This window comes from Sceloporus undulatus, chromosome 2, assembly GCF_019175285.1.
Source record: "Sceloporus undulatus isolate JIND9_A2432 ecotype Alabama chromosome 2, SceUnd_v1.1, whole genome shotgun sequence".
Taxonomy (NCBI): domain Eukaryota; kingdom Metazoa; phylum Chordata; class Lepidosauria; order Squamata; family Phrynosomatidae; genus Sceloporus; species Sceloporus undulatus.
The window spans coordinates 148,361,919-148,373,718 of NC_056523.1; the positions used below are offsets into that span (position 1 = coordinate 148,361,919).

The following is an 11,800-nucleotide window of genomic DNA, read 5'->3' on the forward strand; positions in this document are numbered from 1 at the left end:
CTAGTTAAAGAAGAGATGACCTGTACTCGTGGGGGAAGGAGGTTCCAGAAATGAGGGGGAGCAGGGACGTAGCTAGGATTTTAGGAAGGGGGGGTCCAGACTAAGTGCCACCATTATAATGGGGCTTGAGTGCGGTGGTGCAGCAGCACACACCATTCATTTTTCTAATGGAAGGGGGGGTCTGGACCCCAAGAACACCCCCCCCCCTTGGCTACGTCCCTGGGGGGACCAAGTGAAAAGGGACGAATCCGGGATGGGGCAGAGAAAATCCTGGGCTGAGACAGCAGACCTTGACTACCAGAACAGAGGGCACGGGTGGGAAGGTGAGGAGAAAGAAGCTCATGTCACATTTGTCATGTTAAGTTGCGTTAATGCATCTTAACAGTGATGTCGTCTGAAAACCAATTGCCCTTTTCTACTTTCTGTTCAGGTTAAGTTTGGGTTAACTCAGGTATTGTCTGATAATAAATCTGCTTTTGCGTTTTTTGGGGTTTTTTTTACTTTACATTCCATTTTTGCATGGAATCCCTCCTGTTTGATAAACTCCAGAGGCCATCTGTTGGGGGTGCTTTGACTGTGTCTTCCTGCATAGCAAGGGGTTGGACTGGATGGCCCTTGTCTCTTCCAACTGTATGATTCTATTAAAGGGGCTCCATGATCTGAAAAAGGCCCTCACCTCTGACACCATGCAACTCCCCATCCCTGTCCCACGCACCCACCTCTAGATGTTTTTTCACGGTCTCTTCAACTTGTGAAGGCTCTTTCATGTGGCCAGTGCATGAAGAAGGAGGGAGACTAGAGACCTCTCTCTCTAGAGAAGGAGGTGGGCACCTCAGGTCATATTTCTTAGAAGAAAATGAAGAAAATGCTGGGAACAGACTGATGTTTTTTAAAACCCACATGGGAATATGGATCCTTGCCACATCACACCCATTACCTTTGAGGCCCATAGCAGCCCGGCCCTGCCGACTGGAGCTGGACCCATACGCTGGCTCAGGCCGATTCAGGGTGTCCTTCTGACGAGCTACAGCCACCGCAATGCCCACAGGAGGCTGGCGCACCTCACCATCCCCATGACCCAGCTCATGGTCCCTACTGCGGGCACAATCAGGTCGTTCCAGCTCCTGCTGTCCTTTGGCTCCCAGGAATTTGCCTCCATCTTGGTGGGCACAGCTGCCCTTGAGGCTGCCCAGCCCCACGAAAGGAGCTTTCTGGCCCACAATAAGTGCTTGGTTACTGTATTTCAGCAGGTTTTTCATGGCTGACACCTCATCGGGGGGAGTCTGCATTTCCTGGGTGAGCACTGAGCCCTGGGTCATGAGTGCTGCCTGCTGCAGGGTGGTGCTAAAAGGGTCCAGGTAGGCACCTTTCCTTTCCTCTGCCATAGACAAAGGGGGCCCCTGGCCCTGCACTGGCCACGGGGGCAAGTGTGGTGGTCCGTTGTAGCCTAGAGAGCTGAGCTCCATTGATTTGCGCTTTGACTCTGTGTGGGCACCTGTCTGTTCCATGTCCGTCTGCAAGTGCTGCTGGTGGCGAATGCGAGCCACTTTCTGGGTGCTGGGCGTTGGCGGCTCCTTGGGGGCCTTGTCTAAAGTGCAGCAGGACTGGCTGAGTTTACACAGTGTCTCTTGAGGGCTGGGGCGGGCACAGTCCTGAGGTGGCACCATCTCAAAGTGCCCACTCTTAGGTTGATGGGGCAAGCTACCAAAATGGCCGTCTGACCCAGTGTTGTTCAGGTACTCCAGGCCTTTGAGGCGAGTGTTGGAATTCTGTGGCCATTCCAGCCGCCGTTCAGCCTTGCCCTCTGCTTTGAGGTGAGAGAACGGGTGGTTTCCATAGGAGGGTGGGTGCTCTTGGCCCACATCGTGGGGGCGCTCCTTGCCCTCACAGGGCTCAGAGGGCACCTGGAAGGAGCGGCTCTTGTCAGTCAAGTGGCCTACAGAAGGCACAAAGGTGGCCCCACTGATGCGTAGCTCCCGGCCGGCTTTATCCTGCAGAGGGCACAACCCATCTGGACTGGAATGAAGCTGCAGGCAGGGGAAACTGCCAGTCGTTGTGCTCAGGGCTGGGGGCCCAGTGGGCAGACTAGATGGGACAGTGTAGGAAACCGAGTGGTGCAGCATCTGTCTTCGCTCCAGGCACTCACTGTAGGACTGGGGAGGCTCATGGTGTCCAAGTTCCTTGGCACAGCGGCTCTGGGCCCCTGCATGGCGTGGCAGGATGCCTCCACCACAGCTGGGGAGAACAGCTTTGCCTGAGTCACCATTCAATACCTTGGAGCTTAGCAGACAGGAGGGCAGGTGCTTGGGTCGGCTGTCACAAGAACCTCCTCGCTGAGGAGCACCCTCCTTGCAGTTCCCTTCTGAGGTCATCGGCATCACCAGTTTGTGCCTCTCCTTAGCCTCATCATCTGCTGCCCGCTCCTTGCCCTCTCCTTTGGCCCCTTTGTCTTTTGATAACACAAAGCGCTCATAGTCCTTGTGGCACTTTTGTCCATGGCCAGCCTCACGGTCCCGGCTGCAGGATCCAATTGGGTGGCCAGGTGCTGCCCGGGCAATGCTGGGGAAGTTGTGGTTGGCTGACAACAGGGTAGGCTGAGCTGGGAGGTTCCGCAAATAGAAATTGTCTGGAGAAAAGAGACAAATAATTAGAAAAGATCTCCTCATTCTACATTTGCCCTAGCAGACATTGCAGCCCATATTGCAAATCTTGTAATATCCCAGCCCATGGCCTCTGGCCCAAATAGCTTGTAGGTGAGATGTTTTTTGCCATACTGCAATATTGTCAGGTAGTACAAAAGCAGAGCAACTTCTCATGCAAAAACTAAAATGATGAATATCAGGAACTCATCTGAAAGATGTAGTGAGGAAAAGGAAGTGGCATCTGGTAGACTTTAGTCATAGAAATCAAGCACTTTTCTATTCCCTTTCCCTTTCTCTTTTTGCAATTTGCTGTGGGTTTTATTCCACATTGGTTCTTTTATCCCATGATGGCACATTCCAACCAACACCTTCCAACCAAGCCCCCAAACTTGCCTTTCTGGGTTTCATAGAAACGGTGCTGGCCATATAGGACATTGCTGTTTCCATGGTGATCCAAGTGGCTCATAGGAAGAAAAGTGGATGCTAAGCTCCCAGAGAACCTTGGGTAACCTGGAGCTAAACAAGAGACAGTGGGGAATGAAATGTCAGAATCACAACAGTGTAGTCACAAAGCCAAGTCACTAGCTAGTCCCTTAACCCATTCTGTCTCTATGCTTATGTTGAAATACTGGTAAGAATACTGTGGCAATTTCAAAGCCCTTTGAATCAAGGAAACTATCATAGCCCTTCTTGTACTGATGGTACTAATCACCACCAATATTCACAGTTGGGGAACTCTTCCATTTCAAGCAGCAGAGAAACTGGCAGTGTAGGAAGTTAGCCTGGAGTGGTGCTGAGTGTGTGTGTATTCCTGTGTCTGAATATGTCTAAATTTTGCACCAAAATGACTAAACTCCTGTTACTGGAATAAATCTATACAAAATCAATCACCTGCAAATACAGTATTGTTTCAGAGCTTCAGGTTTTCAAAAACTATGACTTGTTAAACGGTTTGATAAGGGATGAGGGCCTGGATAGAGAGAACTAACTGGGATTGGTAGTGATGTGAATTCTGGCAATGCATCAAACCATGAAGTTAGAGTACTGCCTGCTTTCAAAAGGATTTGAGCTCTGTTGCAAGTATTCTCTCAGTCCTACTATGACATTCTCTATAGACATACAGGTTAAAACTTGGTTTCTTCAAAATATTAACATGGAAAAGAAGATTCTAAATAATCTGGGGCTGCTACTGTATCCCTGACTCCATGTTTGCACAGGAGGATGAAACCTACTTACAGCTATTAACTTTACAACCTTCACTAGGACAGTATCCTCCTGGACTCCTGCCAGTCTGTGTCTGGGTCAAGTGTCAAGTGGTGCCACTAAGGATTTTAGTTGGAGGAATGCAGGGCATAACCAAGTACTTAGATGGCTGCCAAGGTGAGCATTACCAGAATGGCCAAATGTGGCCTCCACAAACACTAGCTGTGGGTTTTGGTTCCTAAAGCTCAGGGGACTTGGATTTAATTCCTAATTCTTCCACAGACTGAGTTCAAATAAATACCTCAGTCATAGGCGAAAGTCAGCTCCCTCATTTGTAAAACAAGAGGACTTGATGATTCAGCTAACAAATATTGTAAACACTAGGTCATCAATATGCATTTTAAAAGTGGCAAAAAAAGAACTAGAGCAGCTTTAAAAAATATGAAAGTGCTCAACTGTTCTACCACTTCAGAAACTGAAATTGTCTCTAGTTAAAATGCAAAGGAAGATGCCATACTATAAGAATGGCTAAAAAGATGGGATAATATTGGTAAAATTGAGCTAACAAGCCAACAAACTGAGAAACCAACACAAAATTATATTACAGAAACACATTCTGTGATAAATTATAGAAATCTTCCAGGAAAAAAAAGTCTTATTAAATGGGGAAATAACAGAGACATACATTGAGAGAAACAGAATGGGTCATATTTTTAGGTGCTGAACAACACTGGTGGGTATATGGGTGACCTTCTAATAGAGGGTAAAGCCTTAAACATAGGAACCAAAGAGTTTGCCTTATAAATGTGTGTGTTGTTTGCCTTCAGGTCATTTCTAACTTATGATGACCCTAAGCTGAACGTATTATGGGGTTTTCTCAGCAAGATTTGTTCAAAGGTTTGCCACTGCCACCCCGAGGCTGAGAGAGTGTGACTTGGCCAAGGTCACCCAATGAGTTTACATATCTGATCAGGGATTCAAACCCTGGTCTCCAAGAGACATAGTCCAAGACTGAAACTACTATACCTGCTAGCTCCACAAACACACACACATATATGTTTGCATGGTATGGAAGGGGAAAGGGAAAAAAGAAAAAAGTAGCCTCACTTTTAAGACTTACTGGTTTTTATTTTCACGTGAGCTTTCATGCATATAAACCCACTTCTTTGGATGCACCACAGAATGATAATCAATGCTCAGGTAGCTGAACATACATTATCACTTTGTACCATAGGCAAAGATATAAGTGGGCTTCTAGCCACAAAAGTTAATGCAAAAATAAAACCCAGTAAGTCTTAAAAGGTGCTGCCACTTTTCTTTTTCTTTATTTTTTTTCCTCCCGCTTCCTTCCTCTGTTTTATGTTGCAAGGGGGAGGCTAACACAGGGACTTCTTTCCTTCCATTTGTGACTCAGAGCTGCCCAGGCTCAGGCCCAAGCGTTGTCACCAGACCCGTGTCTGAGTGTCCCCATTGTCTACTCCACTCCTCCCTATGGTTCTTCATAAGAGGAAGCTGGCCCTCCCTATGTCTGCCCAACTAATCTCCCTAGTCAGCCACACACCAGCACTTTCAGCCCTCTTGCTCCCCCCCCATACACACACACACACACCCTGGACCGGCCGCCTGTCAGCATGATGCCGACAGCTTTGCCTGCACCCCACCCCCAGCAGCCCCGGCATGCCGGAAGCCAGCTGGCAGCCATTCAAACTAGCAGTCAGGCTGGCTGCCAGGGCACAGTGCCAGCAGCACCTTGCCTCTCACACTTTAACTTTCTGCCTCTCACAGGGAGGGAGGATGTCGGGGAGGGAGGAAGGGCACAGCAAGAGGCAGTCACCATAGTGGAGAGAGAGGGAAGCAGGGAAGTATCCATGAAGAACAAGGTTATTTGGAGGGGGACAAGGCCAGCAGCCCAGCACAGCTGGAATGGTACATGGGAGTAGTTGGAAAGAGCTGCCTCTTGAGAGCCTAGCTGCTGGGTGCTGGTTTTTCTTGAGGTGCCCCAAGTAATGGTGAAGCAAAATGACAGGGCTTTTCTTGGTGCTAATGAGCTAAGACTGGAACAAATGCCAAGCAGGGCTGCAGCTTGGGAGATTGAAGGCCAGTCGGCTGACTTGTGTAGGAAAGAGATTTAGGGCCAGAATAAACAGGAAGTTTTGGGATGGGAGTGAAGGCACTGACAAAGCAGGGGGGGGGTGAGGTGGGGAAGAAGGCCAGCTATCTCATATCCACTGGGCCTTTGGCAGATTCTCCATCCAAACCGTTTGCTCAAGCATCCTTAGAACAAGAAAAGAAACAGAATGAGGCAGCTTGGAACATCTCGGGGGAATTCCTGAAGCTAAAACAAAGGGAAAGGGTACCTCAGTATTAGTGAAGAGAAAATGCAAACAATTGTTCCATTGTGCTCTTTGCCAATTTCTTTCCAGCAGAAAGGAAAAAAAATGCCACAATGTCTTGTGCTACGTAAAGCATAATAGTTTGAGAGAGCAGTTTCATAGTTTGTGGTCAGAAGGTGGAGCACAGAGACAGCTGGCATTGTAGGGACTCCTAGAAGCAGAAGTTGTCTTGCAGAGCACTGCGTTCTCCAAGTGCTTAGGCGCTCGTGTGTGTGTGTGTTTGTGTGTGTGTGTTGGCTCATCTTTGGTTCTTGGCATGTTATCTTCCACACTCTTCAGTCAGGGTTATTTGTCTTTTGTGAGTTTACATGAACAGGCTATTGTATGGCTTCTGGTGCCTGGCACAGAATATCAAGACTCTCATTTGACTTTCTACACATCACCTTTGTAATCTTCATGGCTGAAACAATCAGCATGAAGATGGTCACACAGCAGTGTCTGCAAGAGCCTTCCATATCCCAAGAGGCAGAGCTTTTACACCCTCATGCCTACTCAGCTCTCTCTTAAAGACCTGCATTTATGTCCTCCCTTGTCATAAATCTTTTCAGATTCATCCATCTTCTCCTGTTATCCTATAGTTTATATTTTTGGAAATTACCTGCATATAGTACAATCATACAAATTAAGCCCTTTAAGAGATATATACTTTTTTCAGAATGTATTCTGTTAGATGACCATCAGTAGTCTAAGCACAGAATTTCAGCTCCTTTGGCTTATTATTTGAATTTCTCTGGGGATGTGGGGGTGGTTGATGGTGGTGACTGAAGAAAATACAAACAGGTTTTATATACCCTCAAAGAACTTGTAGAGCACGGGCTCCTCTTTCCTGAGGATATCCTGTACATCTGGCAACTGCATGCCCACCGAGACAATATGAGTCTTCTTCCACTGAGCCTCTTTACCTTCATGGGAGTGTGAGAACCAAATCTGGGAGGTGCCCGAGTGGGGACCACGGAAGGCTGGTTCTGATGGAGATGACACAGGGCCTGTGGGATGTGGAGGTGCCGCTGATCCCAAGCTGCTGCTCAGGAAGCTACCCATAAAGGATGAGGCAGGTGAGTTTCCCATCAACCCGCTTCCTGTTGGTATACAAAGCAGAGAGAGAGAGAGAGAGAAGGAAGGAGAGTGTCAGCATGCAGATGTACAGCAAGAAGCTCATCAAACTCTCCACAATGGTGAACCCTTAACTCATTGAGGGTGCACCTGCACTATAGAAATAATGCAGTTTGATAACACTTTAACTGCCATGGCTCCATCCTACAGAATCCTGGGATTTGTACTTTTGTGAGGCACTAGCACTCTTTGGCAGAGAAGGCTAAAAACCTTGTAAAACTACAAATCCCAGGGGTTCCATAGGATGGAGCTACAGCAATTAAAGTGGTGTCAAACTGCATTATTTCTACAGTGTAGATGCATGCTTGGATATGTTATCCAGTCTACTACATTACACTGCAAATATAATAAATTTAAAAAATTAATTTGGAAGCAACTGCAAAACAGTGCAATTTGTTTTGTTTCTCAATCTAGCTATTCCCAATCTGTTTAAAATCCTAGTTCATTGGAACATTCATCCCAAGTACCAGGCTTGAAGAGAGAAGAATAACAGTGTTGGGAGATGTATGGGCCCACCCACTGTACACCTTCACAGGCAGTGTCTCGATGCATAAACAGGGTTTTCCCATACAAACTGGCAACTCTGATGGACATACAGTATTATCAACCTACTGGCCACATTGGGGACAGAGCATTAATGAGAATGTCCATGGAAGATCTCTGGGAGGCACATATTGGATCTCATAAATGTAGTACTGACATGTAAGCAAGGGGTGGAGTACCCTTTTGTTACGTAATAATAATTGAGCCTACACAATGTTATTAGGAAACGAGATTGTAGGTAACCATGTCATGGGCTATGAAACTTGGATAGTAACTGGCATGCATACAGAACCCTTTGGTATACATGTCTGTGACCTTGTCAGCACTCGCACATCAGCTCAACACCAGTAACTTCAACACCATCTTACAAGCCCTGGGGGATAAGCAAAAGAGAACAACCCACATGCAGCTTACCGAACTCTAGGACAGTGTCAGTGTGAAACAATTAGTTATAGGGAATCAAATAGGATTGAAGCAAGTTGTCTTCAAAAATATATGCAGAAATTTCACATACAGTGTAAACCTAAATACATAAACTGTGAAACCATGGTACAGAAACACCACACTGCACATATGCATCAGAAATATCAGGGAGAAGGGGAAGGAATCCCCTCTTTCAATGCACTGAATCATCGAATCTTTGGTGACAAATAATTTTGCCTAGCTTAGACAACTCAGCCTCCAAATTTCTTGGCAAACAGTCCATGCCTCATTCTGCAGTGTCTTGGATCTTTCTGATGTAGCTCAGCACACATCTGGAAACCATTTCCCTTGGGAAGAAAACCTTAATGAGACTCTTGTGTTTAGTCACATGAAATAGACACTGAAAGGTTGGTTCTGACAACAGTGGAGTTTAACTTGTGGTGTAACACCCATGTGAGCAAAGTAATGTGGATGCAGTGAAATCATGTGAGATTGGCAAGTCCCATCAGCTAAGGGAAGGTAGAAACAGGTGATTTCATGGGCTCTGGTCTTATTCACTGGAAGCACAATGCTTATGTGAGCAGTGCTTTTATTCAGGTCAGTTGTTAATTTAGTCTTGGCTCTATGACATTGAGTTACTGTGGAATCCAGGGAATTTTTCTAATCGGGACCTCTTGGGTCTGTTAATCACTAATGTGTCTATGGCTGCATCTATACTGCAGTTTGACATTGCTTTAACTGCCATGTGCTAGTGCTATAAAATTCTGGGATTTGTAGTTTTATGAGCAATTTAGCCTTCTCTGTTAGAGACCTCTGATGCTACAACAAATAATCCCAGGATTCCATAGGATGGAGCCATGACAGTTAAAAGCAGTGTCAAATTGTATTAATTCTGCAGTGTGACAGCAGCCTACTTTGTGTAATGAAGGAGGCAGTTACGTTGTATAATGGAAGCTCTGGAAAGTACAGTGCGCCCTTTGTTTACGTGGGGGATCTGTTCCACACTCCCCCGTGTAAAACAAATAACACTTATGCTCGAGCCCCATTTAAATTAATGGGGCTCGTGCATGTGGCGGTGCAGCGTGCCCCGTTTTGTCCCTATGGGACATGCCACCCCTTCCTCCCCGTATGGCTTTCAGTGTATGCTGAAAGCCGCGTATGACACGGGCTCACTGTATGTGGCTTTAACTGTTCCAGCCCCTGTTGAGGCAGAAGACTCCTCAATGCAATGCACATCTGGTTCCTACCTCCTCAGGTTCAAAGTCATCCTCTGTAGTCAGGCCTGCAGAAACCAAAATGACCCACTATGAGAGTTGCAAGCCAATATTCAGTGCTATCTGCATACATGGAAAAGCTTTATCTACTGAATTTCTGCCTGCCACATGATTATTAAAGGTTATATCATAGTACTAAAGGTAGGGTTGCCATTCCTCAGGACCTCCAAACCGAGACAAATGGAGGACAAAATTTTCAAATGTCGGCATGGGCGGGGTTAAGGCGGGGAGGGAATCCTCCCTTCAGGGAGGCTTTCCCTCCTGGCCTTCGCCCTGGCCTCGCTGTGGTGGCGGCAGGGGCGGGGCTGAGGCGGGGAGGGAATCCTCCCTTCAGGGAGCCTCCCCCCCCCCGGCCTGAGCCCCGGCTTCGCTGCAACGGCGGCGGGGGCGGGGCTAAGGCGGGGAGGGAATCCTCCCTTCAGGGAGGCTTTCCCTCCCGGCCTGGGCTCTGGCCTCGCTGCAGCGGCGGTGACACCAGAGCTCAAGCAGGGAGGGAATCCTCCCCTCAGCCCGGGGGCGGGCGAAATCCCGGGGGCGGGGCCAAACCAGGGCGGGACCGTGCAGACCCACCCAAAACCGGGAAAGTCCTGCCCACAGGCGGGATATGGCAAGCCTAACTAAAGGGGGGGGAAAGGAAACTAAAGATGGAAACTTTATGGCTACTTGAAGAAACTGGCTTGGCCTGCAAACCATATTGTATGCTATCTATGGGCAATGGGCCTGGATTTTTAGTCATTACCCTTAGGTATTTGATGTGGGCGAATGCCTGGAGAGGCATCCAGCCAAGAAGCAGGAAGTACTCCTCACTTTAAGCCAGCCCACGCTCCCTGGCTAATCTCACTGGGATGCCACAGTGATGAGTGTGGGGATGTGGTTACAAGGGCAGGGCCAAGGCCACTCCCCACAGCTGGGGTGGGGGTGAGAGCTTAGGCACTAGCTAGCTAGGGAAGTCCCTTTCTGGACACTGTGCAGGGGCGGTCATATTTGGGGAGGGGGAAGGAGGAGAGTCTCCGAGGGGACTTTGAGAACCCTTCACCTTAGGCTCTTCCACAGGCTGGGCACAGATTAGTGTGGACCAATGGGACTGCTGGATTGCAGGCATAACTCAGATCATCAGACAAGACCACAGGCTTCTTTCCTCAAGGGGCATCTGCCTTGAGACATTTTTAATGCTTGGGAGGAAGCAAACAGAATGTTTATATTTTATATATTTTATCATGCGAATGGCCTTTGGCTTAAGCATTAATAAAGATTGATTGAATGTCTTTCCTCCTAAGACACTTATCTCATTTGTTCTCAGTAACCTCCAACTCTTGCTAGTGCTCAGGTCTGCAGATTCTGTTATCTGCCCACTAACTCCAATGTTAAACTGTTTTATAATGCAGCCTCTGTACCAGGATGACACCTCCCCAGTCTATCCTGCTGCACGAAGTAGCATGCACCCACCCACTCCCATCCCTAAATCTACCTTGTCCAATGATAAAACATATCACAAATTCTGGCCTCTTCCAGACACAGTCTGCAGCTACCCTATTAACTTTGTATCCAGTGGCCTAAGCATTAAAGCATGCCCTAAGAGCCTTGCTTTCCTTGCATGCAGTGTACATAAGGAAAACAGAAACAATGTGGCTAAAAACCTATACCATTGTTCAAATCTTAGCTGACCTGGGTAGCGTTGCGCATGTCGGTCTCCATAATTTTCTCCTATTTGCTGCTGTGAGATTGACAGAAATAATCAAAGAAACAAATCAATCAGAGAACTTTAAAAAAAGGATTGGAAAAGGATTTGGAGTTGAAGAAGCTGTAACTCTCCATGGTTCCTCCCACCTAGTGTTACGTGGACTTTCATAGGCAGTCTGGCTGTGTGATGTGATCAGTTGATGGGAAGGTGAGCAGATACATATTACCCAGCTTTTGTATAACAAAGGTGTGTGTGTGGGGGGGGGGGAGGAAACATCAGTGGCATTCCCACACCTGGTGTCATCTAGGGCAGAGGAGCTTCCAGGAGGAGGAGCAGCATCCAAAAGGGTGCACTTTTTCTTTGCTGTAGTGACAGCCTCCTACTGAGGAGGGAGCTGTCTCCACAGCAAAGCCAGAAAGGGTGCACTCACTCTGCAGGAGAAGGAGGGCATGATTGAGGGTCACTCTTGTTCTGAGATGTCACCCAATGTGGGCTGGCCACCCCCCTTGTGATGCCACTGGAAAACAC

General features: G+C 47.6%; 1 protein-coding gene across 4 annotated transcripts in view; it reads right to left on the reverse strand.

Moving 5' to 3' along the window:
* BAHCC1 (BAH domain and coiled-coil containing 1) overlaps nt 1–10,962 on the reverse strand; it is a 52,757-nt gene extending 41,795 nt beyond the window's left edge. The window contains exons 1-5 of one of the 4 annotated variants that reach the window (XM_042450313.1): nt 10,628–10,962; nt 9,565–9,599; nt 7,030–7,317; nt 3,036–3,158; nt 938–2,626 (exon numbers count right to left, since the gene is read on the reverse strand). In XM_042450313.1, the coding sequence (XP_042306247.1) occupies nt 938–2,626; nt 3,036–3,158; nt 7,030–7,306 (2,089 nt within the window). In that variant the 5' untranslated portion in view covers nt 7,307–7,317; nt 9,565–9,599; nt 10,628–10,962. The remainder of the gene's footprint in view (nt 1–937; nt 2,627–3,035; nt 3,159–7,029; nt 7,318–9,564; nt 9,600–10,627) is intronic. The other 3 variants (XM_042450315.1, XM_042450314.1, XM_042450316.1) reach the window with 3 other exon arrangements.
* Between the last annotated feature and the right edge of the window lie 838 nt (nt 10,963–11,800).